Source organism: Peromyscus maniculatus, chromosome 12 (assembly GCF_049852395.1).
Source record: "Peromyscus maniculatus bairdii isolate BWxNUB_F1_BW_parent chromosome 12, HU_Pman_BW_mat_3.1, whole genome shotgun sequence".
Lineage (NCBI taxonomy): Eukaryota > Metazoa > Chordata > Mammalia > Rodentia > Cricetidae > Peromyscus > Peromyscus maniculatus.
Window position 1 is genome coordinate 3,249,461 of NC_134863.1, and position 26,931 is coordinate 3,276,391.

Below are 26,931 nucleotides of genomic sequence, written 5' to 3' on the forward strand. Positions count from 1 at the left end.
CATGACAGGGGAACCCACAGAGACAGCTGACCTAAGCTCTTGGGAGCTCACCAATGCTGGACCAACAGCTAGGGAGCCTGCATGGACTGACCTAAGCTTCGGAATGTGTGTTACAGTTGTGTAGTTTGCTCTGTTTGTGGGGCTCCTAGCAGTAGGATCAGGACCTGTCCCTGGTGCTTGAGCTAGGGGGAACCCATTCCCCATTCAGGGTTGCCTCACCAAACCTTGATGCAGGAGGAGGAGCTTGGTCTTGCCTCAACTTGATGTGCCATGCTTTGTTGACTCCCGTGGGAGGCCTGCCCCTTTCTGAATGGAGATGGAGGAAGAGCAAATGGGGAGGGGGTATAACAGTGGTGGAGGGAGGGAATGGGAGGAGAAGAGGGAGGGAAAACTGTGGTCGATATGTAAAATGAATGAAAAATTAATAAATAAATAAATAGATAGATAAATAAAAATAAAGTGTCTTGAGGAATGGAGACCTTTTCAATAAAAAAATAGAGAGAGAGATTTGTGGTGGCACCACTTAATTACCTACCAAGTCCTGGACTCTTTAAACCCCATTTAATTAATCTTTAGGATCTAATTAGAGAGGGTTTTAGTAACTCGCCTGATATACTGACTCAATGGAGTAATTTTGAGATCCTCATGTGTTTTTGAGTCTCTTGAATTCTAGTCTGTTTCCTTCCACATTACACTGTGATATTTCAGAAAAGTAATGAGGAGATTTGACCATGATCTGAAAGTTGAATCAGTCTAATTCATCCAGGTGCCCAGAAGTACTAACTTTCAGACCAACCTGCTACTACTTCTAACTAAAATGTGCTTGCTGCAGTCTTGGTTAGCACTAGGAGCACATGGAATAGAACAATGCCATTTGAATTATTTAAATTATACTGTGCATCACACAGAAGTTTGGAAAATTGGGAACTCAATGTAAGTTACAAACACTTGAACTTCTTTATATTCAAAACATTTGGAATGAACACTTATAATTAGTAATATATACTTTTCATATTTTAGTAGAGTTGCTCTCAACCTTCCTAATGCTGCCACCCTTTAATAGTTCCTCATGTTGTGGTGACCCCCTAACCATAAAATTATTTCATTGCTACTTTATAACTGTAATTTTGCTACTGTTAATTGTAATGTAAATATCTGATAAGCCAGAGATCTAATCACATGACCCACAGGTTGAGAACATCTGTTTTAGTATAAATTTTACTCAAGAATGGGTTACTATAAATTGTATGCATGGAAAAATTAGAGGCTTTCTTATTGGGTAGATATCATGTCAAACCCCCTTTTGCTCTTAATGTTCTCAATCTGACATTCATCTGAAAATCTACTGCAGAAAGTACACCAGTCATGAATGGAAGGAACACAGCAACATTTTATTGTGGTGAGATACAAGAATATGTTATAAGGAGTCCAGCTGTATATCAAAGCTATACCTTGACCAGGCCAAGGTCAGTCAAGTGGGAAGCCATCTAGCATGAACTATTTGGTGTTACACAGCTTAATATTCAGCTGTGCCTTGTTATGAATTTCTTGTGCTCACAATTCCCATAGAATGTGTGTGTGAACTTCCCTGTTCCAGCCAGTACTTGGATAAAGTCACATAGGCAAAGACAAGCTGGCAGAGACCCATAGCTTTGTTTCTTGTGCTAACGAAGCTTGGACCATCCCCTTACCTTGAGGCCTAGTGGCTCTCCAGAGCAATTGACTGAGAACAAAAGAGGTTTTTACATATCAAGGTGGAAGGTAGGGTGGAGCAACATTCCTGAGGAGGCAGAGTACCCTGTGATCAGAAGAAGGAACAGGCATTTTCTGTAGAGGTGGATGGACAGAACAGCATGACCAGGGAGAAGGGAAGAACACAGAGGTTTTGTAGACAGTAAGGCAGAATTCTTGTAGAATTCATCAGAGCCAGGAGTAGAGAGCAAGTAGAGATGGAGGGAGAAGAAACAGAGGACAAGGATGAGGCTGGACGCATATGAGCTTATTTGTTAGCATGACTATAAGAAATCTGAGTTTCAGGACAGAACTGAAGCTATGTAGACAGGATTTCATCCCAGAGAAATAAAGGAGATGGATAAAGACCTTGGTGTATCTAGATTTATTCCTGCCCTGAATGCCTGACAAAGCTACAGCCATAAAGATAGAATTTTGTCTTAGAGGAATAAAGTTAACAGACATAATAGCATAGTGTATATAGTTTTTTCCCCCTCAGATATCCCACGCCAGACATAGCATTATCCCTGGACTCTGGGTAATCCATATTTTACACTGAATTTTAAATTATCCACTGAGAAAATACTTTTTCCTAAGTCCACTGAGATAAACAAAAGGAAAAGTGAAAACTCTGTGTTCTACAAAACAACAAGACCCCTGTGACTAGGGATTTTAAATGAAATCACATATGCCACGAGCACACCTTTATGGTGTTTTCTAGCTGTAGAATATGCCAGCTTGTTAAAGACAATTCTTTTCTGTGTTGTGATATCTGAAGTGATGATTTAAAGTTTTTCTTCTCCATTCACATGAAAGCTTTTAAAATTACATACTAAAGTTTACAAAATCAGTTAAACTAACTCTCTTAGTTAAGGTTTCTATTGCTGTGAAGAGACACCATGATCTTGACAGTTCTTATCCAATGACACACCTCTCCTAGAAACTTGATTTCATTTCCCAAGGCTGGTCACCCTGCCTTGGTCCACGCATGGGCATGGTCCCTTTAGTGTCAGAGGCTGACAAAATGATTTGGGGATAAGAACTAGAAGTCCATATGTCACACGGATTATTGACACTAGTGGATTAAGGGGAAGCACTGGCTGACTAATGCCCAGATGGTCAGATGTCAGGGAATGAATGCTATGTAAGAAACCTACAGTCATCTAAAGTAGCGTGGACACAAACCCTAGAGACCCTACTACCTGTTGGACCAGGTAAGCCAGGTCATTACTACACTGAAGTTATGCATAAGGTTTATTTTCCTGATGACCAGATTTAACAGACCAGCCCCTCGAAGACTCTGATATGAGTATTTTACCCATGATAGTAGCTTTGTGAAGGAGAATGCCTTTTGAGGGTACTTCATGATGAATTGAATCACTGAGTTGAAATCTCTGCCAAAGTGAAGCTCAGCACAAAAGGCAGAACTCATTGTGCTGACCACACCTTCCAACCAACAGCAGGGACAGAGGTCAATATAGAAATAGACTCTAAACAGCCTTCACCACTATCCATAGACATGAAGCCTTATAAAAATAAAAGTGCCTAATCAACTCAGGAGTAAGAGTCTCAAAATAGGGCAAAGAAATCCTTGGGTCCCTAAAGAGATCATTCATTGTTGGGAAAAGCAAAGAGATGTTACATTTACTGAGCAATGACTAGCAATTCTAGTTTGACATAAATAAAAAATAGGTTGAAGAATGTTGGTTATAAAGAAGTTTTAAAAGTTTCAACAAAGATGTGTGTTGTTGAAAAATAATGAAGGCAGAGATGGGTCCAGAAAAATGTCCAAACCAGGTTTCCTTTTGATGAAAAATCAAAGGCTAGGGGAGTCCAAGAAGGAAATCTGAAACTAGGTTTTTAGGACAGGCCCCACTGTCCTAAAGGCTGTCTAGGCTTGCCTGCACCTCCTCTCCAGGTCCTCGAATGAAACCTCCTTAGGCCCAAAGATACAAATCAACATCAACAATCAAACATTCCTAACTCCAAATACAGACTCCCAATGTCAGAAAATCAGATATAAAAACAAGAAGGACAATTCTAATGCTGTTTTTAACATTTTATTAAAATCTTCTTTGACCCCATTACTGAATCTAACATAAAATGTCTATAAAGTCTGAGTCTGATGTATTCTGCTCAAATTACTTAAATCCCTGAAAACATGACTTCTGAAGTTGGGTGAAGTGAACCCAGGACAAGGGAGTAATGGAGGCAAATCTTCCATGTCTTATCCTTGAGTATGGCTCACGAATAAGAAACTTTTCAAGAGGAATGAAGAGCACAGATACCAGAATGTAATGCCAGGAACCCTTCAGTGAGGAACCCCAGAGTGAAGGAAAAGAGCTTCATAACTGGTGGGAATGAGAAGAATGTGCCTAAGTTCTTGTGAAACCTAACAGGCTCTCCAGCTTCTGCGTTAGTCCCGTGTGTTCAAGTGACCAGCATCGGAGCCTCTTTCCAGGTTATTGGCCTCTGTCATCAGGTTCACCTTTCAGGTCTTTTCCCTCTAGATGCTTCTGTGTAACTTGAAGGGCAAGTTTTCCTTAGCTGTGGGTATTAGAAAATGGCTAAAATCGCCTAAGCACTGCTGAACAGCATTTCTCAGCTCGTTGGAGCGTGTGTTTGTGTGTGGTTTCCAGCAGAACAATAACAAATGTTTTAAACCTTTTAATAATGTCTTTTTAAGTCTATTGTTAGAGAAATTCCTATGCATGCAAATGACTATGACTAGTCCTTCATATATTCCAGTTACTTATTCTTAAACTATTACACACACACTTAGAAAACATTATCTAAAGGTATCTCACATTGAATAAAGCTAGAATGTACTTTCAAAGAATTTTAACAATCATTATTCATACTCTCCTGGGACACTGAGGAGTACAAAAATATGCTTTCTTCAGTTGGTAAGTGGCTGGTAGCTGTCCACCCTCTGCAGAAGTGTATCTGAGTATCCAGGTGAATAGTATCTGAAAAATAAATTTGCTATTAGATAGGGAGATTTTTCAAAGGTGGACTCAAAAGATTCTACATAAGAACTTACTAAAATAATATGTGAAATCTCATATATGTTCTTAATAATTACATTCTTCTAATAATGCTTTATGCATATGGTTAGAGACTATGAAGAATACCAGCTCACAGCACTGTACTTGAGAAAGAATGAAACACATAAGAAATATACATAATGATAACTGAGATGTTATCTTCAGTCCATGGGCAAAATTTCATTTCCGACACTGTTTTAATCAAATGAGTAATGTTACTTTTCCTTTTGACCATATGTGTATGTGTGTTTTATCTGTATATGTGTATGTATGCACACCGTGTTTTATCTGTATATGTGTATGTATGCACACCGTGTTTTATCTGTATATGTGTATGTATGCATACCACTTTTGTGTCTCATGCCTGGAGGCCTGAAGAGGATGTAAAATTTCCTGGCCCTGGAGTGACAAACGTTTGTGAGCCACCATGTCAGTGTTGAGAATTGAACCTGGATCCTCTTGAAGAGTAGTCAGTACTCTCAACTGGTGAGCCATCTCTGCAGCTCCATAATTTTACTTTAAAAGGACCATAGCTAACAGATTTTTTCATGTTAGACTATAAAATTTCTCATTACTAATCAACTTCTGTATTCCAGTTGTCTTATATATTTTAATTATACCTCATCATAATTTACATTGAATAACTATTTAACAAATTACTTTTAAAAATTATTATAAAATGAATTAGAATACTGGTTGCCTTCATTGATTCTTGGGTATACATATATATATATATATATATATATATATATATATATCCATATATATACCCATACATAGATGCATACACACATATATATATACATGCATAGTAATGTGAATGTATATTTTTAAATTGAACATTTCATAAAAGATTAGTATAAAATGTTAAAAATACATTGTAGGATCATTTGATATATCATGGAAATAAACATAAAACCATATCAAATAATATTTGCCAGGTATTATAGTATATAATAAATGGAGTTTTAAAAATCTGAAAAATATAATTTAAAATTTTCTAAACATTCATTCAAAATAATTAAATTTTCAAAAGTGTGGTGATATTTTGTTTGTGCTCTGACAAATAAAGCTTGCCTGGAGATCAGAGTACACAGCTTGCCACTAGTTAACCGTAGAGGCCAGGCAGTGGTGGCACAGACCTTTGATCCCAGCACTGGGGAGGCCTACTTCTTCCAGCACTGTGGAGGTGGGGACAGGAAGTGACATGGCTGGGCAGAGAGAGGAATAAAAAGCAGGAGGCAGGAGCTCACCCCTTTCAGGTGATTCTGAGGATTTGGTAGAGGTAAAAATCTCTCTAGTGGCTGACTGCTCTGCTTCTCTGATCTTTCAGCTTTCACTCTGATATTTGACTCTGAGTTTTTATTATTAAGACCAATTAGAATTCATGCTACATCTGGCATCCAACTTTTGGGGCACAAAAAATGCCCCCACCCCCAAAAAGCTGCATGCCTGTGGCTTTGCGGCTACCGGCACAGGATGGAGCTGCATGCAGCCAGAGTTGCTACCCCACTGGCTAAGTTTTCGCTGCAGCCTCTCTGTAACAAACTGCAGAGGTGCATGGGCTCAATATGCTGCCAGAGTGGCCCCTCACCACCGGCCAGCTCTGCTTTAGTCAGTTCCTGCTACGTGTGTTTCTTCTCATGACCCTGTGTGAATTTTTCAGTAGCAGGTTCCCTCTCCCAGTGGGTTGTGGGATTTCCCTGGACTCTCTCCTCAGGCTGCTGCCACACTAGCTGGCTGTCTTGACACCAGCTCAGGCTTCTACAGTTCTACGTAGCAGCCGTTAGCCTCACACTTCACCATCAACTGAATCGTCATCGTGGGCAGATTTGGTGAGACAATTGGGAATTCCTAAAGGAAGGAATTAGTTTAAAAAGAGAGTTTTTTCCCGTGTTAAAAATGGGAAACACTGTCAAAATGGAGAGAGTTAGGTCTCTGTATGATAATACGCTGGATGGTTTGAAAATGGAACAATTAAATGAGAGGATAAGTAATTTATAAGACCAATATATATATATATAAACTTTCTGTCATGATATTAATGGTCATTTGCATACTAACTAATTCTAGAAAAAGGCTTCATCTAACTTCCTGCATATGATTTCACACTGAGTCTCTATCGGGTACCTAGGAATGAAGTTTTGTACTCTGGATGTACATAACAAATATTGATCCTTTAACCTCTTTGAGATCTGCTGCATATGATACTTAAAATGTTTAAGTAGCCCAGTAGCCAGCCATCAGGCAAGGCTCTCATAGGCAGGCCTTTCCACCACCACCCCTCATCAGACCCTGTAATCTACAAGTCCCACTCCACCCCCCATGACCTCAGTGGCTCCCTGAGACACAGACACCTCTAGCATCGATTGGACCAAGAGGTGAGTAACTGCTCTCCCAGCTGTACAGCTCAGTTTCTAGGCCCTAGGCCAAACCCTGTGTCCCCAACCCCACCCCTTACAGCCCAACTGGCCAGAAGGGAAGGCTCCTTCCTGCAAGCAGGCCTTCCAACCACCCCCACCCCCATGGACCCTGTGATCTACAAGTCACAATCAGCCTCCCAAACCAACCCATCCCCCACAACCTCAGCAATAAAAAATAAATAAAAACTGAAGGAATTATGGAACTGGAAAATCTGGGTAAAGAAGAGGAATTACAAGCATAACAAACAGAATGAAAGAGATGGAAGGGAGAATCTCTGGCATTGAAGATATAATAGAGGAAATAGATTCATCAGTGAAATAAAATATTAAAGCCAACAAAGGCATAACACAAAATGTCCAGGAAATCTGGGACACCATGAAAAGACCAAACCTAAAAATAATAGGGATAAAAGAAGGAGAAGAATACCAACTCAAAGGCAGAAAAAAAATTCGACAAAATCATAGAAGAAAACTTTCCCAACCTAAAGAAGAAAATGCCTATGAAGATACAAGAAGCTTACAGAACACCAAATAGACTGGACCCCCCCCCCAAAAAAAAAGTCCCTTTGTGACATAATAATCAAACCACTAAACATGCAGAATAAGGAAAGAATATTAAGACCTGCAAAGGAAAAGGCCAAGTAATATATAAAGGCAGACCCATCCGAATAGCATCTGACTTCTCAATGGAGACTCTAAAAGCCAGAAGGTCCTGGACAGACATTACATAGACACTTAGAGACCATGTATGCCAGCCCAGACTACTATACCCAGCAAAGCTCTCAATCACCATAGATGGAGTAAACAAGATATCCCATGATAAAACCAGATTTAAACAACACCTATCCACAAATCCAGCCCTACAGAAAGCACTAGAAGGAAAAATCCAACCTAAGGAAGTTATGTGCACCCACAAAAATACAGGCAACAGATAATCCCACTTCAGCAAATCCCAAAGAAAGTAAACACACACTACCACCACCACCAAAACCAAAAAATAGGAGGAATTAACAATCACTGGTCATTAATATCTCTTAATATCAATGAACTCAATTCACCTATAAAAAAAGACACAGGCTAAAAGAATGGATATGAAAACAGGATCAATCCTTCTGCTGCATACAAGAAACGCACCTCAACTTCAAAGACAGACACTATCTCAGAATAAAGGGTTGGGAAAAGACTTTCCAATCAAATGGACTTAAGAAGCAAGCTGGTGTAGCTATTCTAATGTCTAACAAAATAGACTTCAAACTAAAATTAATCAAAAGAGATTGTGAAGGACATTTCATATTGATCACAAGAAAAAAATCATCAAGATGAAGTTTCAATTCTGAATATGCCCCCCAATACAATGGAATCCACACATGTAAAAGAAACATTACTAAAACTTAAATTGTACATCAAACCCCACACACTAATAGTGGGAGACTTTAACACCCCACTCTCACCAATGGATTTGTCTGTGAGAAAGAAACTTAACAACAAAGAAATAAGGGAACTAAGAAATGTTATGACTCAAGTGGACTTAACAGAAATAGATAGAACATCCCACCCAAACACAAAAGAATATAACTTGTTTTCAGCATCTCATGGTACTTTCTCTAAAATTGACCACATACTCAGTCACAAAACAAATTCAACAGACACAAAGATATTGAAATAACCTCCTGTATCTTATCAGATCACCAGGGCTTAAAGTTAGAATTCAACAACAATACAAGGTACAGAAAGGCTACAAGCTCATGGAAACTAACTAATGCTCAGGTGAATCACCACTGGGTTAAGGAAGAAATAAAGAAATTAAAGACTTCCTAAAATTCAATGAAAATGAATGTACAACATATTCAAACTTATAGGACACTACCAAAGCAGTACTAAGAGTAAAGTTCATAACACTAAATGCCTACATAAAGAAGCAGGAGAAATCTCACACTAGCAACTCAATAGCACATCTGAAAGCTCTAGAACAAAAAAAAAGGAACCTCACCCAGGAGGAATAGACAATAGGAAATAATCAACTTGAGGGCTGAAATCAATAAAATAGAAACAAATAGAATGATACAAAGGATCAATGAATATTTGATAAAAGCAACCAGATAGACAAACCCTTATCCAAACTAACCAAAAGCAGAGAGAGAATTAGCAAAATAAGAAACAAAAAGGATGACATAACAACAGACACTGAGGAAATCCAGAGAATCATCAGGTCATACTTAAAAAACCTGAACTTCACAAAATTGGAAAATATTAAAGAAATGGGCAATTTTATTGATAAGTATCACATACCAAAATTAAATCAAGACCAGATAAACAATTTAACTAGACCTTTAACCCCCAAGAAAATATAAGCAGTCATTAAAAGTCTCCCAAACAAAAAATGGGCCAGATGCACAGTATTCTACCAAAACTTCAAAGAAGAGCTAATAGCAACACTTCTCAAATTGTTCCACAAAATAGAAACAGAAGGAATATTGACAAATTCCTTTTATGAGGTTACAGTTACTCTGAATCCCAATCCACACAAGGATGCAACAAAGAAAGAGAATTACGGAACAATCTCCCTCATGAACATTTATGCAAAAGTACTCAATAAATACTGGCAAATCGAAACCAAGAACACATACAAAAAAATCATCCACCATGATCAAATAGGCTTCATCCCAGAGATGCAGGGATGGTTCAACATATGTAAATCTGTCAATGTAATCCACCATATAAACAAACTGAAAGAAAAAAAATCACATGATCATCCCATTGGATGCGAAAAAGCCTTTGACAAAATCCAACACTCCTTCATGATAAAGGTCTTGAAGAGATTAAGAATACAAGGAACATAATTTAAAATAATAAAGGAAATTTACAACAGGCCAACCACCAACATCAATTTGAATGGAGAGACACTCAAAGCAATTCCACTAAAATCAGGAACAAGACAAGGCTGTCCACTACCCCCATATCTATTCAATATAGTACTCAAAGTTCTAGTTAGAGCAGTAAGATAACAAAAGGAGATCAAGGGGATACAAATTGGAAAGGAAGAAGTCAAACTTTCACTATTTGCAAATGATATGATAGTATATAAAAGTGACCCAAAAAAACTCTACCAGGGAACTCCTACAGCTGATAAACACCTTCAGTAATGTGGTAGGATACAAGATTAACTCAAAAAAATCATTAGCCCTCTTATATACAAATGATAAATGGGCCAAGAATGAAAACAAAAAAACATCACCCTTTACAGTAACCACAAATAACATAAAATACCTTGGGGTAACTCTAATCAAACAAGTGAAAGTCCTAGATGACAAGAACTTTAAGTCCTTGAAGAAAGAAATTGAAGAAGATATAAGAAAATGGAAAGATCTCCCATGCTCATGGAAAGGTAGGATCAACATAGTAAACATGGCAAACAAACAAAAAGCAATCTACTGATTCAATGCAATCCCCATCAAATCCCAACACAATTCTTCACAGACCGTGAAAGAATAATACTCAACTTCATATAGAAAAACAAAAAAGTCAGTGCTGTGGAATGTTGTTCTGTATGCTGTGAATATGTGTTGCTCTGATTGGTTGATAAATAAAATGCTGATTGGCCAGTAGCCAGTCAGGAAGTATAGGTGGAATAAGCAGACAAGGAAAATTCTGGGAAAAGGGGGGCTGAGTCAGGAGTCACCAGCCAGACACAGAGGGAGCAAGATGACAAGGCAGAACTGAGAAAAGGTACCAAACCATGTGGCTAAATACATATAAGAATTATGGATTAGTTTAAGTGCAAGAGCTAGCCAGTAATAAGCCTGAGCTAATGGTCAAGCAGTTATAATTAATATAAGCCTCTGTGTGTTTACTTGGGGGGAAGTGAGTGGGAGAGATTTGTCCTGACTGCCAGCCAGCCAGGACACAGGAAAACTTCCAGCTATAATCCAGGATAGCCAAAACAATCCTGTACAATAAATGAACCTCTGGAGGCATCACCATCCCTGATTTTAAGCTCTACTATAGAGCCACAGTAATAAAAACAGCTTGGTATTGGCACAAAAACAGACACATGGACCAATGGAATCAAATTGAACACCCTGACATTAATCCACACCTATGAACATATGATTTTTGACAAAGAAGCCAAAACTATACAATGGAAAAAAGAAAGCATTTTCAACAAATGGTGCTGGCATAACTGGATGTCAACATGTAGAAGACTGAAAATAGATCCATATATATCACCATGCACAAAATTCAAGTCCAAGTGGATCAAAGACCTCAACATAAATTTAGCTACAGTGAACATGATAGAAGAGAAAGCAGAAAGTAGCCTTAAACTCATTGTCACAGGAGACCATTTCCTAAATATAGCACCATTAGCACAGACACTAAGAGCAACAATCAATAAATTGAACCTCCTGAAACTGAAAATCTTCTCTAAAGCAAACAACATTGCAGCATGAATCCTAAAGGGTCTTATTAATAAAAAAACAAACCTGAAGCCAGTTATTGGGGTGAACACTGGAAGATCAGAGAAGCAGAACAAGCCACAGCTTCCTCACCTTGCCAATTCCTCAGCTGATCCTGTTTCCTCAGACTGGAAGCCTCTGAGTCCCCATCCAAATAGATCTCAGCTGTACTGTGCTGCTCAAAAGCCTAAAAGCTTAACCAGCTAAAAACTTCTAGTTTCTGGTTTTCACACCTTATGTACCTTTCTGCCATCACTTCCTGGGATTAAAGGCATGAGTCACCATGCTTGGCTGTTTCCAGTGTGACTTTGAACTCACAGAGATCCATGCCTCCAGAAGGCTAGGTTTAAAGGTATGAGTGACACCATTTTCTAGCCCCTGTATCTAGTGGCTGTTTTGTTCTCTGACCCCAGATAAATTTATTAGAGTGCACAATATTTTGGGGAACATAATACTACCACACAACATGGTAAATAAGACAAAATGACAGCCTACAGACTGGGAAAAGATCTTTACCAACCCCACATCTGACAGAGGGCTGATCTCCAAATATATATAAAGAACTCAAGAAACTAAACATCAAAATACCAAATGATCCAATTAAAAACAGGGTACAGATCCAAACACAGAATTCTCAACAGAAGAATCTCAAAAAGCTGAGAGATATTTAAGGAACTGCTCAACATCCTTAGTCATCAGGGAAATGCAAATTGAAATGACTCTGAGATACCATCTTACACCTGTCAGAATGGCTATGATCAAAAACACTGAGGACAGCTTATGTTGGTGAGGATGTGGAGCTTGGGGAACACTCCTCCACTGTTGGTGGGAGTGCAAACTTGTACAACCACTTTGGAAATCAGTATGGTGACTTCTCCGAAAATTGGGAATCAATCTACCTCAATACCCAGCTATACCAGTCTTGGGCATACACCCAAGAAATGCTCAATCATATTACAAGGAAATTTGCTCAACTATGTTCATGGCAGCATTATTCATAATAATCAGAACCTGGGGACAACCTAGATGCCTCTCAATGGAAGAATAGATTTTAAAAATGTGGTACATATACACAATGGAGTATTACTCAGCTGTAAAAAACAATGACATTATGAAATTTGCAGAAAAATGGATGGAACTAGAAAATCTTATCCTTAATGAGGTAACCCAGACTCAGAAAATATAATCATGGCATGTACTCACTCATAAGTGGATACTAGATGTAAAACAAAGATAACCAGACTACAACCTACAGCTCCAGAGAAGCTAGATAACAAGGAGGACACTAAGAGGGACACATGGATCACCCTGAGAAGGGGAAATATATGAGATCTCCTGGGTAAACTGGGGGCAGGGAGCAGTAGAGGTTAGAGGGTAGGAGATGAGAACATGAGGGAATGGGATGGTCAAGTTGGGGGAGAGACGGAGTAGGAGAGCAATGAAAGAGATATCTTGATAAAGGAAGAGATTATGGGGTAGGGGAAAAACCCAATGCTAGGGAAAGTCTCAGGAATCCACAAGGATGACCCCAGCTAAGACTACTAGCAACAGTAGTGAGGGTGCCTGAACTGGCCTTCCCCTGTAATCAGATTGGTGAATACCCTGACTGTCATCATAGAGCCTTCATCCAGTAACTAATGGAAGCACATACAGACATCCACAGCTAAGCACTAGGCTGAGCTCCATGAGTGCAGTCAAAGAGAGGGAAGAGGGATTATATGAGCACATGGGGGGGGGTCAAGATCATGATGGAGAAATCGACAGAGACAAGCTCTGTACAATCTACTGAACTAAGCTCATGGGAACTCAGGGACTTTAGACTGACAGCTGTGGAGCTTGGTCCTGCTTCAACTGAATGTATCAATGCTTTGTTGACTCCCCACTGAAACCTTACCCTTTTGGAGGAATGGTTGGGGGGTGGCCTGTGAGGGGGGAGATGAGGGAGGAGCCTAAAGAGGAATGAGATGGGGAACTGTGGTTGGTATATAAATGAAAATTTTTTAAATAAATAAAAAAAGAGATTATCAATTGGCAAAATAAAATAAAATGTTTAAGTTTTCAGCAGTGAGCCATGACCATGTGTAGCTGGAGAGCTTTTCTCTCTGGGTCCCACCAAGTCTCGCCAGTCCTGGAGCCCACTTATAAAATAAACACACAGACACTTATATTATTTAAACTGCTTGGCCATTAGCTCAGGCCTATCAATGGTTAGCTCTTACTCTTATATTTGGCCCATTTCTATTAATCTATACTTTGTCACGTGGCTTGTGGCTTATTGGTACCTTATATCTTGCTTGTCCTGGTGGTGGCTCCAGGCAGTGTCTCTCTCTGCCTTCCTGTTCCCTCAATTCTCCTCTCTGTTAGTCCCACCTATACTTCCTGTCTGGCTACCAGCCAATCAGTGTTTATTTATACAGAGCGATATCCACAGCAACCATGCCTAACAGTGACCTTTGAAGTTTCCAAAAGGATGATGGGTCCCACAATGACAATTCCACCAGGGCTATGATAACACTACTAAGCTGAAAAACACCACTAAATATCAGCTTTGGACTAAAAACTGCTCAGGACAATCTTGAAGTGGCCAGCTGAAATGATTCAGCCTCACAGACTACTCTAGCCAGGACTTGAGACAAGCCCTGCACTTTCCTATCACACAGAGACTGGACAACAAATGATATAGTTACTTCTCCTAGGACTTGACAATTAACCCAAGTATTTCTTTTCAGGATTCCCTAAAATGCTGTTACCCCCAGACATCAGGAAGTAAATTTAAGAACATGAGTCCCACAGTCCCAATAGGTGGGGTGAATGGTTTTTGGTCATTCAATGCTCTATGGATATTGTCATCATTTAGGGGAGTTGATTGCAAGTTGTTATTGGTAATGGTCAGGAAAAAAGTTGAACAAAGCAGATTCAGAATTCTTGATTTGAAAAGAAAAAAGGGACATATAAATATGATAGGATAAGGGTAGATTATTGAATCTACTTTTAGACCAAAAAAGCAACTAATAGTCTTAAATATTTTACATTGATATGAATTTTTGTATATTGATACAAATTAAAGGTGATGGTGGTGCATGCCTTTAATCCCAGCACTCAGAAGGCAGAGCCAGGCAGATCTCTGTTCAAGGCCAGCCTGGTCTACAGTGTGAGATCCAGAACAGGCACCAAAATTACACAGAGAAACCCTATCTCGAAAAATTTTTTTAAAAATCATGAATTATATTATATCAATTTCCTCCATAATTTGTTAAATTAAAATGTGAAAAATCAACAGCTATATTTTTTTCTATAATGTCTTTATATCCAGTAAGGGTTAAACAGAACATACACACATATCTAAAGCTCTATTAGAGAATTATTTCCTGATGGGCAGTGATGGTGCATGCCTTTAATTCCAGCACTCCAGATGGGAGGCAGAGGGAGGTAGATCTCTGTGAGTTTGAGGACAGCCTGGTCTACAGAGCAAGTTATAGGACAGCCAAGGCTGTTATGTGAAGGAAAAAAGAAAGAGAGAGACTGTTTCCCACAAAGCCTTCTATTTTGAAAAATGGCTTCAGTAGTGGGTTTCTTTTTTAATTATTATTTTATTTTACAATTAATTTAATTTTACATATCAGCCACAGATTCCCCTGTCCTCCCTCCTCCAACCTCCCAGCCTTCTCCCCTAATCCACCCCCCATTACTACCTCTTCCAAGGCAAGGTCTCTCCTGGGGATTCAGCTCAGCCTGGTAGATTCAGTTGAGGCAGGTGCAGTCCCCTCCTCCCTGCACCAAGGCTGAGAAAAATGTCTCAGCATAGGCCCTAGGTTCCAAAAATCCAGCTTATGCACTAAGGACAGGTCCCGGTCCCACTGCCTGAGGGCCTCCTAAAAGTTCAAGCTAATCAGCTGTCTCACTTAACCAGAGGGCCTGGTCCAGTTCCATGGGGGCTCCTCAGCTATTGGTTCACAGTTCATGTGTTTCCACTAGTTTGGCTATTTGTCCCTGTGCTTTTTCCCATCATGGTCTCAATATTTTTTGCTCATATAATCCTCTCTCCTCTCTCTCTCTCTCTCTCTCTCTCTCTCTCTCTCTCTCTCTCTCTCTCTCTCTCTCTCTCTCTCTCGCCAGCTGGACTCCTGGAGCTCCACCTGGGGCTTGGCCGTGGATCTCTGCATCTGCTTCCATCAGTCACTGGATAAGAGTTCAATGATGACAGAGTATTCAGCCATCCGATCACCAGAGTAGGTCAGTTCAGGCTTTCTCTTGACCATTGCGAGTAGTCTATTGTGGAATTATCTTTGTGGATTTCTGGGGACCTCTCTAGCACTCTGCTTCTTCCTATTCCCATGGGGTTTTCATTTATCATGGTATTTCTTTCCTTGTTCTCCCACCCTGTTCCTGATCCAGCTGGTACCTCCCGCTCCCCTAAGCTCTCTTTCCCCTGACCCTTTCCCTCCATTACCCCCCCATGTCCAGGTTGCTCATGTAGATCTCATTCATTTCTCTATCGTTGGGGGAATTCCTGTGTCTTTCTTAGGGTCCTCTTTACTAGGTAGCCTCCCTGGAGCTGTGAGTTGCAGTCTGGTTATCCTTTGCTTTACATCTAGTATCCACTTATGAGTGAGTACATACCATGCTTTCTTTCTGAGTCTGGGTTGCCTCACTCAGGATGATTTTTTTTCTAGACCCATCCATTTACCTGCAAACCTAAGGATGTCATTGTTTTTCTCTGCTGAGTAGTACTCCATTGTGTATATGTACCACATTTTCTTTATCCATTCTTCAGTTGAAGGGCATCTAGGTTGTTTCTAGGTTCTGGCTATTACAAATAATGCTGAGCTTTCACTATTTGTAGATGATATGATAGTATACATAAGTGACCCCAAAAATTTGACCAAGGAACTCATACAGCTTATAATCACCTTCAGCAATGTAGCAGGATACAAGATTTACTCAAAAAAAATCAGTAGCCCTCCAATATACAAATGACAAACAGGCTGAGAAGGAAATCAGCGATACATCACCCTTTACAATAGCCACAAATGATATAATATACCTCAGGGTAACTCTAACTAAGCAAGCAAAGGACCTGTATGACAAGAACCTTAAGTCCCTGAAAAAAGAAATTGAAGAAGATGTCAGAAAATGGAAAGATCTCCCATGCTCATGAATAGGTAGGATCAACATAGTAAAAATGGCAATCTTATCAAAAGCAATCTACAGATTCAATGCAATCTCCATCAAAATCCCAACACAATTCTGCATAGACCTGGAAAAAACAATACTCAACTTCATATGGAAAAACAAAATACCCAGGATAGCAAAAAAGAATCCTGTACAATAAAACAACCTCTGGAGGCATCACGATCCCTGACTTCAAGCTCTACTATAGAGCTACAGAAATAAAAACAGCTTGGTACTGGCATAAAAACCAACATGTGGACCAATGGAACCAAACTGAAGACCCTGACATTAATCTGCACACCTATGAACATATGATTTTTGACAAAGAAGCCAAAACTGTACAATGAAAAAAAGAAAGCATCTTTAACAAATGGTGCTGGCATAACTGGATGTCAACATGTAGAAGACTGCAAATAGATCCATATCTGTCACCATGCACAAAACTTAAGTCCACGTGAATCAAGGACTTCAACATAAATCCAGTTACTATGAACCTGATAGAAGAGAAAGTAGGAAGTAGTCTTGAATGCATTGGCATAGGAGATCACTTCTTAATTATAACACCAGTAGCACAGGCACTGAGAGAAACAATTAATAAATGGGACCTCTTGAAACTGAGAAGCTTTTGTAGAGCAAAGGACACAGTCAACAAGACAAAATGACAGCCTACAGAATGGGAAAAGATCTTCACCAACCCCACATCTGACAGAGGGCTGATATCCAGAATATACAAAGAACTCAAGAAATTAGACATCAAAATGCCCAACAGTCCAATTAAGAAATGGGCTATAGAGCTAAACAGAGAATTCTCAACAGAAGAAGCTCAAATGGCTGAAAGACATTTAAGGAATTGCTTAACATCCTTAATTATCAGGGAAATGCAAATCAAAACAACTCTGAGATATCATCTTACACCTGTCAGAATGGCTAAGATCAAAAACATTGAAGACAGCTTATTCTGGAGAGGATGTGGAGCTAGGGGAGCTGTTGGTGGGAATGCAAACTTGTACAACCACTTTAGAAATCAATATGACGATTTCTTAGAATCAATCTCCCTCAAGACCCAGCTATACCACTCTTGGGCATATACACAAGAAATGCTCAATCATACCACAAGGACACATGCTCATCTAGGTTCATAGTAGTGGGTTTCTTCAAGCAGTCTTACACTTAAGGTTTCACAATTATTTCTCTATTAGTCTGAGTTTGTACAAATTTTAAATCTTGCCTCAATCTCCTATGTCCCCTATAAATGCTTCTGATGTAAACAGACACTTTTTATATAACAGCAAAAAGACAAAAGCCCCCAAACTCAAGGTAACAACTATGCAGATCAAGTCACTAAGGAAGCTGCTCTTGGGAGCCCAAATCCAACTGTCCTGGAACTATCTGCTGTTCCTGAGCCCCACTCTGCCTTGATGATGAGGTTCCTGAGTATGATCCAGAAGAGATCAAGTCATATTCTGACTTGGGGGCTCAGGAGAGCCACATACATTGTAAATCTTGCCTGGTGGAAAAATCTGCATGCCAAAAATACTGTACCAAAACTGGCTAATTGCCTCATGCTCCTCCATGCACTTATCACCTAAGAAGATCTCAGAACTCATCTCCCCTCATTTCTGGCTACCTGAACATTGAGGAAAAAAAAAAAAAACTTCAGAGCATTTCATACCACTGCCTGACCTGTGCCCAGGTAAATGCAAAGAAGGACATGCTTCCTTTAGGTCAACAGAGTCAAGGTGCTATACCCAGTGAATTTTGGGAATTGGACTTCGCTGAAGTCAAGTCAAGACTGCATGGCTACAGTAGATATACAAATATCCACCGGTCTTTGTCGATACCATGGAGAGCTGGGTATAGGCCTTTCCATCCTCAGCAGAAATGGCCCAAGTGGTAGCTAAGAATTAATAATGGAAATTATTCCCAGGTTTGGCCTCTCCATGTCTCTGGGGTCTGACAATGGCCCAGCCTTCATAGCCAAGTTACCTCAATTGTTCTCTAAGGATCTTAACATAAACTGAAAACTTCATGGTCAGAACTCAGGAAAATAGAGAGGATAAACAGAACTTTAAAGGAGACTTTAACTAAATTTACTCTTGAAACTGGTGGTAACTGGATTGATCTCTTGCCTTATGATCTTCTTATTCCTAATTATTATGTAGATACTTAAGATCTGGACATAAGCAGAAATACTAGCATTTTCTTTATGATATATTTACAGAAATAAGCATTGTATCCCTACATTTATTTATCTTTCACCACTTATACACAAATGGACAAAATTAAGCATTGTCATGCTGATAAATGTGTCTAATTGATTTGTTAGTGACTAACTACACATCAAAGAGACATTTATACAGAAATCTTCAATAGCAATGACTTCTTGATAGCCTTGTACTGCCTTTATTGAGGTTTATAATAATTCTAAATTCTTCAAGATATTATGAAATTGCTGCCCTGACCTCTTAACCCTTTTGATCACTCTGTCACCTACTTACGTTTGTAGCCAATGGATACATTTGCTGTGTGGTGTGTAATTTAGTAATTAAACTGAGAAAAAAGAGCCCACTTTTGCTTTGGTTGGGGCTGTTAAAGAAAGTAGAAGTATCTGGTAAATTGCTGCCGTTGAAACCACTGTAGCTTCTGAATTCACTGTTATTCAACAAATCCTGACATGGTGAGTTATCCAATCCCAAGAGGTCAGTCCAAAAAATGTGCAAGTACTAAATGTACTCAGTAGGCTGTGTGTGTGTGTGTGTGTGTGTGTGTGTGTGTGTGTGTGTGTATGTGTGTGATTAAAGAAGAGATCATGAATTTGAGAGGGAGTGGAAGAAGCAGGGGAGGAGTTGGAGGAGGTAAAAATGATATGAAAGCAGTACTCACATATAAAATTCTCAAAAGGTAAAGTTTAGTTTGTTGAGGAAAAAGATTTTTGAAAAAATTAGTCTGCTGAAAATTAGTTTGATAAAGCACTAAATTAAATTCTAATGTCAACAGTTTTTTATTTCTCCTTGTACTCAATAAAAAATATGCCTAAGAGGGGTAAAACACAGACCCTCAGGAAAGTGCCTTACCATTGGTTGATTCTTATAGGCCATTCCATTTGAGGTACCTTTAGTATACATTTATTTTTTTCATTTTTCTTTAATTTTGATTTTATTTTTCAAAAAATTGAATTGAAAGTTATTTTAAATTTCCGTAACATGGAATCCATCTTAAAAGACATTCCGTATATAAAGACTAATTTAGTGATATTTCCACAGTTCCTTCACTTAGTGGTTTCACGTATAGTTCATGTCAGTCATACATACACAGGAGACACTGGCTCAGAGCAGACACACGGTCCTCTGGCCTTTACAGCCTTTCTGCCCCCGCTCCCCCTGCTCCCTGAGTCTCACATGAAGGGGTTGCACTGTGGATCATCTAATATTTGTTGTATTTTATACATAGCAGTTATGCATGTTATAACCTTAGCTTCTTTGATACTTTTCAAGTGATTTATGTTTTAGTCAGGAGTTCTTATAAAATCTTAAATGTGTATAAACTTGGAGCTGGAGAGATGGCTCAGTGGTTAGGATCACTTGGTGCTTTTTCAGAGGACCCAGGTTCATTTTGCACATTGTGGCTCACAACTCCAGTGCTAAGCGGTCAGTCTCACTCCCTCTTCTGGCCTCTGTGGGCATGAGGCACACAGGTGGTAAATTTACACTCATACACATAAAATCAGAACATAAGCTTGTAACTTTAGAGTTTATTATCTGAATAAAAATAAATTTTAATTTTAAAGTTTTGTGCTTTTAAAGTCAAGGTTACCACATTTAAAAAAAAGAAAAACAGTAATTATATAACATGTAAGTTTTGAAATCTGGAATTTGTTTTTTCTAACAATTTCTAGAAGATACAAACACATGGTCAAGACTCAGTTGTTTAAGTTACTCTAATTTGTCTTGGCTTTTTTTCTTTTATTTAAGAGTCAATTAATGTATAATTTTCTTTTTGGTGTATAAAATCTAAGGCTTAGGCTTACTGCTCTGCAAATGAAATTTATTTTTTAACTATTTATCTGGGTTGCAGGTGGAGCTCAGAAGTGGTCTTGCCTGGCAAGCATGGGGCCTTGGGTTCAGTTCTCTGAATCACAAAAAAGCATAGATGGTATCAATCTTGCAATAACTCCCTGTTCAAGGGCATGGTAACTCACAGCTGTAATCTCAACACTTGGGAGGCTGAAACAGAAGGGGTTCAAGTCAACCCTAGCCTATTTAGTGAGACCCTGTCTCAAACAATAAAAAATAGCCTTTTATTCTGAGTTATTGCATGTTACAAACATTATTTATAAAATTTTTCATGTTTAGTTAGTAACTTTCTTTTTTTTACTCAGCATACCTTTTCTAATTATTATAATTCCATTAACATAGATATAAACTTAATAAATGTAATGTGCAGGGAACTATGAAAGTCATAATCTATAGACCCATATAGCAGATATTCTCAATTTCAAAGCAATTTAATTTGAACTCTTCATTTGGGTATTTAGTAAAGTATGCGTTAAAACAGTATAGGTATGCTATAAATGACATTCCAGATTGATTGGATGTGTCAATAAGAACATAATCTAATTATTTAATTTGCATGAGGTAAAAGAGCCTTGTGTAGAATTTCAAAGTCCACATATTTACACACTCGGTATAAAGACTGCATTTGAAAACTGAAAACATTGTAATATTTCCCAGTCCATCTCCTCACCGTACTATTTCCTCTGGATAACAGTTGTTAATGCTGTTGATGTATTCCTGCAAGAGAGAGCCGGGCTCCGCTTTTATCTCTTGGACCTTTTTAAGTCCTCCGCTAGTTACAAAAAGGCGCCGAGCTTTGCTGTCATGCGGCAGCACCTTGAAGGGAAAATACACAAAACATCATCTCTTCCTTCCCAAGCTAGAGTTCTACTACTAAAAATAACTTAGTAGAGAATGTATACTCAATGTATCCATACCAGGGCAATCCAAATCTGTGGGTAATTGGAAATAAAATACACTCCTTTGAAAAGTATATCAGCTTTGTATGCTGTAGAAATGAAATAAGGCAATGAACATGGGCAAAGTCAATGTGATCTACTCATATGTGAAGCTTACACTCTGAACTCTCTCACCTCTACCTAAAAGAAGGCAGGCTCCTGGACAAGGTGAAAATATTGGTCCCCCCCACCCATCTCCTAATACTTATCCAGGATCCTCACCAACCAGCCTTCAACTGCAGCTGTTTCAGTCACTGAAAGGAGGGGGGCGCTGTGGCGCTGCTTGACTTTGCCTGTGCCCTTCCTTCTCTCCAGAATGGCTTCCCACCACACAGAATCCCCCCCCCCCATCTGCCTGTAACTTTAAGAAAATACTGGCTGGGTGTCGTTGCCCACGTGTAGCCTCAGCACACAGGCCAGAGGAGCACAGGATGATGGGAACAGAGGCCAATCAAGGTTCAACAGTGACTCAAAAGCCCAAGGTCTAGGAGATAGAGGTCAGTGGCAGAGCAAGTCCCTCGGTTTGATCCCCAGCCTGGGAGAGGGGATGAAAAAAGGCACAGGGAAGAGCCTTTAAGGAGCTATACCATCTGCTGGCAGCAAACATTCTCAAAGATACATTTATAAGAGATTTAAGCCTATAAAGAGAGTTTCTTCAGTTCACTTGACTTTCATGGACTAACTCCCACATACTCTACTGATTTTTCTCTTTTCTTTTTAATTTTATCATATAATATATTTTGATCATGTTTCCTCTCCCTTCCTCCTAAGAGATCCTCCCCACCTCTCTACCCATCCAACTTTGTTGTCCTCTCTCTCCTCACCTCTCTCTCTCTCTCTCTCTCTCTCTCTCTCTCTCTCTCTCTCTCTCTCTCTCTCTCTCTCTCACTCACACACACACACACACACACACACACACACCACAACAATGACTTTTATTGCTTAGTATGAACCTTCAACATAGAAGGCTGGTGTTCATTTTTATGGCCAGTTCAGTAAGACCAGCACATCTTTCTCATTGGCCTAAAGATTAAACTATAAGGGGCATACTGTTCCAGAGCTGTTGTCTGTGGGTGACCCACTCCTTTCTTACTGCTCATTCTCAATGGCTAAATTAGCCAGTCAGTTTTTATTTAGCACCCAAAAGACACAAAAAATAAAAAAATGGATCAGCTTTCTCCATGTAAAAACGTAGTGTTTCATCTGTATTATGTGGTTAGTTGGATTGTCATATAACCAAGAGGAAAAGAACGTTTCATTGTTTTCTTGAAAAGGTGAAGGCAACACAGATTGTATACTGAACCTTACTCAGAGGTAGTTTCATCTCTGGGAAGCCTTGTTTCCAGTAACAATGACGCTTAATGATCAGCTAAGCCAAGAACTGGAAGCTGTTGGTAATCTGGCTTTCAGACGAATACCTTGAAGGAAGTCTACTAACTATATCGTCCACTTTAAGGCTTAATATGATAAGCTGCACACAGTGGCACACACTGGCAATCTCAGCACTTAGGAGGCTGCGGCAGAAGGACCATGAGTGAGCTCCAGTCCAGCTGGGGCTACACAGTGAGACCTTGTCTTTGTTCAAATTATTTGCAGAAATATAGCATGCAAACAGAAGAGTCTCATTTGTGTGGTTCTATAAGACTATTCATACGAGTACGTCCTTTCCTATTAATTAATCAAAAATGGCAATTGCCTTAACCACTTGAATGATTTGTTTCTTTTTATTTTTACTTTTTAATGTTTTGTTTGTTTGAGACAGGATTTCAACTATGTAGCCCTGGCTGGCCTGGAACTTGTTATGTAGACCAGGCTGGGCCTAAACTCACAGAGATCTTCCTGGCTCTGCCTCCCAAGTGCTGGGATTAAAGGTGTGTGCCGCCATGATAAATCTGAATATTTTATTACTTTTAAAACAATATTTGGATTTTTTGTTTTCATTTTTAGTTATTAATATGTGTCTTGAACTAAAACAATTTCTTAGTATATACTGTCTCATTTAATATTTACAATAAAAAAATCACTTACTATTCCCACCTTACACCTAAGCAAACTAAGGCTTTGGAGGGTCCAACTTTGCTGAAGAGCTGGAAAACAGCCAGGGGTACAGTTCAGTGGTAGAGCATATGTCTACATATGTAAAACCTTAGGTACCATGGCAAGTACAAAACAATAACTTCTAATCACACACAGAGCCACTGTGGCTGGTGATTGACATGGGCTCTTTTTCTGTGTTGGATGTGTAGAGCACAGTCTCAGCAGTTCTCAGGAGCCAAACACCTTATCTGACCAACTATGTCCGTCATGTGGTCCTTCTTTATCAGCTGGCGTCCAGCTTAACATTTCTATCTTACTGTCGTTAACTTACACTGAACATGCAATCGTCCAAGAAATATGACAGTCACATTAAATTTTTCATAAATTTTTGATATGCAGGGCTAAAGAGACATCCCAGGAATTAAGAACACCAGGTCATGAAGAGAACCTGGGTTCGATTCCCAGAGCCCACACGATGGTTCACTCCAGGTCCATGGAAGCTGTGCCCTCTTCTGACCTCAGGCAGGAGGCGAGTACATGGTGCACAGACGTATGTGTGAGCAAACACTCACATACAGAAAATAAACAGAAACATTTTACAACAAGTGAGTACGACCAAATGACTGACTGAATCTGCAGTAAAGTGCATAGAGTTTCTGAAAAGTATTCAGGGGCTCAAATTTTTCTTTTTCTTTTCTTTTCTTTTTTCTTTTTCTTTTCTTTTCTTTTCTTTTTTTTTTTTTTTATAAAAGTCTTTGCTGTGCTCCTAGATGTCTGAGCTTTAAAGACACTGGGAAAGATGAAAAGATACTTATCAATGCAAAATAGCAATGGGGGGAGGTTGCCTCATATCATCACCATCACCACCACCACCATTATCATCATCATCATCATCATCATCATTACTGTGTGTGAATATGAACATGTACAGGCCATGGCACATGTGGAGGTCAGAGAACAATTTTTTCAAGTTCTATCCTTCTACCATGGGTTCAGGAGTCCAATTCAGGCTGTCAGACTTGTATGCCAAGTACTTCAGCTTACTGAGCCATCTTGCTAGCCCATCATGATGTTTTATGCGCTGATATACTAGGTACTTCCTGAGAATAGTTTTAAACAAAGTGTGGAGGCTATACGGGAAATGTGGAGGAGGAAGTGTCACAGTTCTCTGTGGGTTTTAACCTATGTGTAAATACACAGTGGTAGGAGCTGAGGAATAGATAGTGAAGCCCACCCTCCATCTTACAGAAGAAAACGCAAAGCAACAAGTCAGCAGATGGCTGTTTTCTCCCTTCCTTGCAGGTGCATTTCTTACCTTACTGAACTGCCCGACAACGTGTTTCAGGATATTGGGAGGTGCGTCATACAGGAACGGCTCGAGGGCTGGGAGGTAGGTGCATTTTTGAAGGATATTCTTTATGGCTTTTTTACTCTATTGAAATACAAAGCAAAATGCATATAAAATCTTAACAATTCATAGCCTATACTCCTACTGAAAATGAAACCAGTTTACTGATCTAACCTACAGTTGTTACATTTTTTAAAATAGTTGTTTAAAAAAACTATTTTGACTGGTTTCATAATAGAATACCTTGACAGTTATCTTCATGCTAAACCTTAAAACATTAAGTGAATCATTAAGTTCTTAAAATATCTATGAGGAAATTAAAATTATAAAGTACAACATTATATGCTATAATTTATCATACATTACATAATTATATAGACAATGCACTATGGTCTATAAAGTTTGTAGATATGAAACAGGTAACTAAAATATCCTATTTTTTCAAATCAATAAATATCATCATTATACATTATACACATACATGTATACACTATAGTGTATATCTATTACACAGTGTCATTTCAGATGTATATGCATTCAGAAGTATCTATTGTGAGCATTTACAGAGGTACAGTCACGTCACAGGTAGACATTTCCTCCTCCTCGAGTAGAAGCGAAACACAATCTATTGACCTCCCGACACAGGGACTGCATCCCCCGCCGCAAAAGCACAGGTGCTGCATGTGCCCATGCTGCCCTCTCTTCAGCACGGTTCCTTCTTTCTGGACCGTGTGGTGCTGCCCCTGACGAGCATGTGACTGAAGAGCCTGCTGTGACTGTAGCATGCCACCGCTCGTTCTGAGCTTCTGGCTTGGTCTCTTGTTTCTCTTCCATTCTGGAAGGCTTCAGCTTCCCAGCTGTCATCGCTGTTCTCCTGAGAACTGCACACCTTGTACAGCTGTGCAGCTGTGTGCTCTGCTGCACACACGCCCTTCCTCTGAGGCCTTCTAATTTTTTATTGGATGTTTAGTAAATGCCCCTGAAATGAAGGACCATTTCACACTGCAACTTGTGTAAGTGGATTCTGAAAAACTTTTATCATATGTAACTGTAAATGATCTCTTGAATTTTAGACATTCCTTTAGACACCCAAACTAAGCAGGCATATATAGCCTTTTATCTTTTGACACATTTTGGCCTCAAATATTATTTCATATATTAAATATGATGTAAGAAATTCAATCCAACCTTTCCCCCACAAGTTTTGTAACCTTAAAATACTTAAAATAAACTTTCATTTTTCAACAATATTACTATTTATTATAGTGGTTTGGATGAGAAATGTTCCCCAAAGGCTCCAGCATTTGAATATATGTTTCCTATAAATAATAATAATAGTGGTGTTATTTGGGGAGGCTTAGAAGGTGTGGCCCTTGCTGGAGCAATGGTGGCTCAGAGCTTGTGGAAGTGATCAAGCAATGACTAGTGAAGCCCACACCCAAGACTGCCCGGATGGCCAGGACCTGGAAGCTGGATGATTCTACCTTGGGTAGAACATGACTGTCAAAAAAGCCAATGAAATGATTCCTAATCTATTCTGTTATACTCATAGATCAGTCCCTAGCCCAGCTGTCACCAGAGAGGCTTCCTCCAGCAGCTGATATGAGCCGATGAAGAGACCCACAGCCAAACATTCCACAGAGTTTAGGGAAACCCACAGAGAGAGGGAAGAAGGACTGTAGGAGCCAGCGAGGTTGAGGACCCCAGG

The 26,931-nt window shown here is 39.3% G+C and overlaps 1 protein-coding gene across 2 annotated transcripts in view; it reads right to left on the minus strand.

Moving 5' to 3' along the window:
* LOC102916146 (sperm-associated antigen 6) overlaps positions 1–26,931 on the minus strand; it is a 168,601-nt gene that overhangs the window by 26,452 nt on the left and 115,218 nt on the right. Inside the window, exons 9-11 of one of the 2 annotated variants that reach the window (XM_006993029.4) lie at positions 25,191–25,307; positions 21,571–21,716; positions 3,776–4,700 (exon numbers count right to left, since the gene is read on the minus strand). In XM_006993029.4, the coding sequence (XP_006993091.1) occupies positions 4,631–4,700; positions 21,571–21,716; positions 25,191–25,307 (333 nt within the window). In that variant the 3' untranslated portion in view covers positions 3,776–4,630. Of the gene's footprint in view, positions 1–3,775; positions 4,701–21,570; positions 21,717–25,190; positions 25,308–26,931 lie in introns of those variants that run through there. The other variant, XM_076548392.1, reaches the window with a different exon arrangement.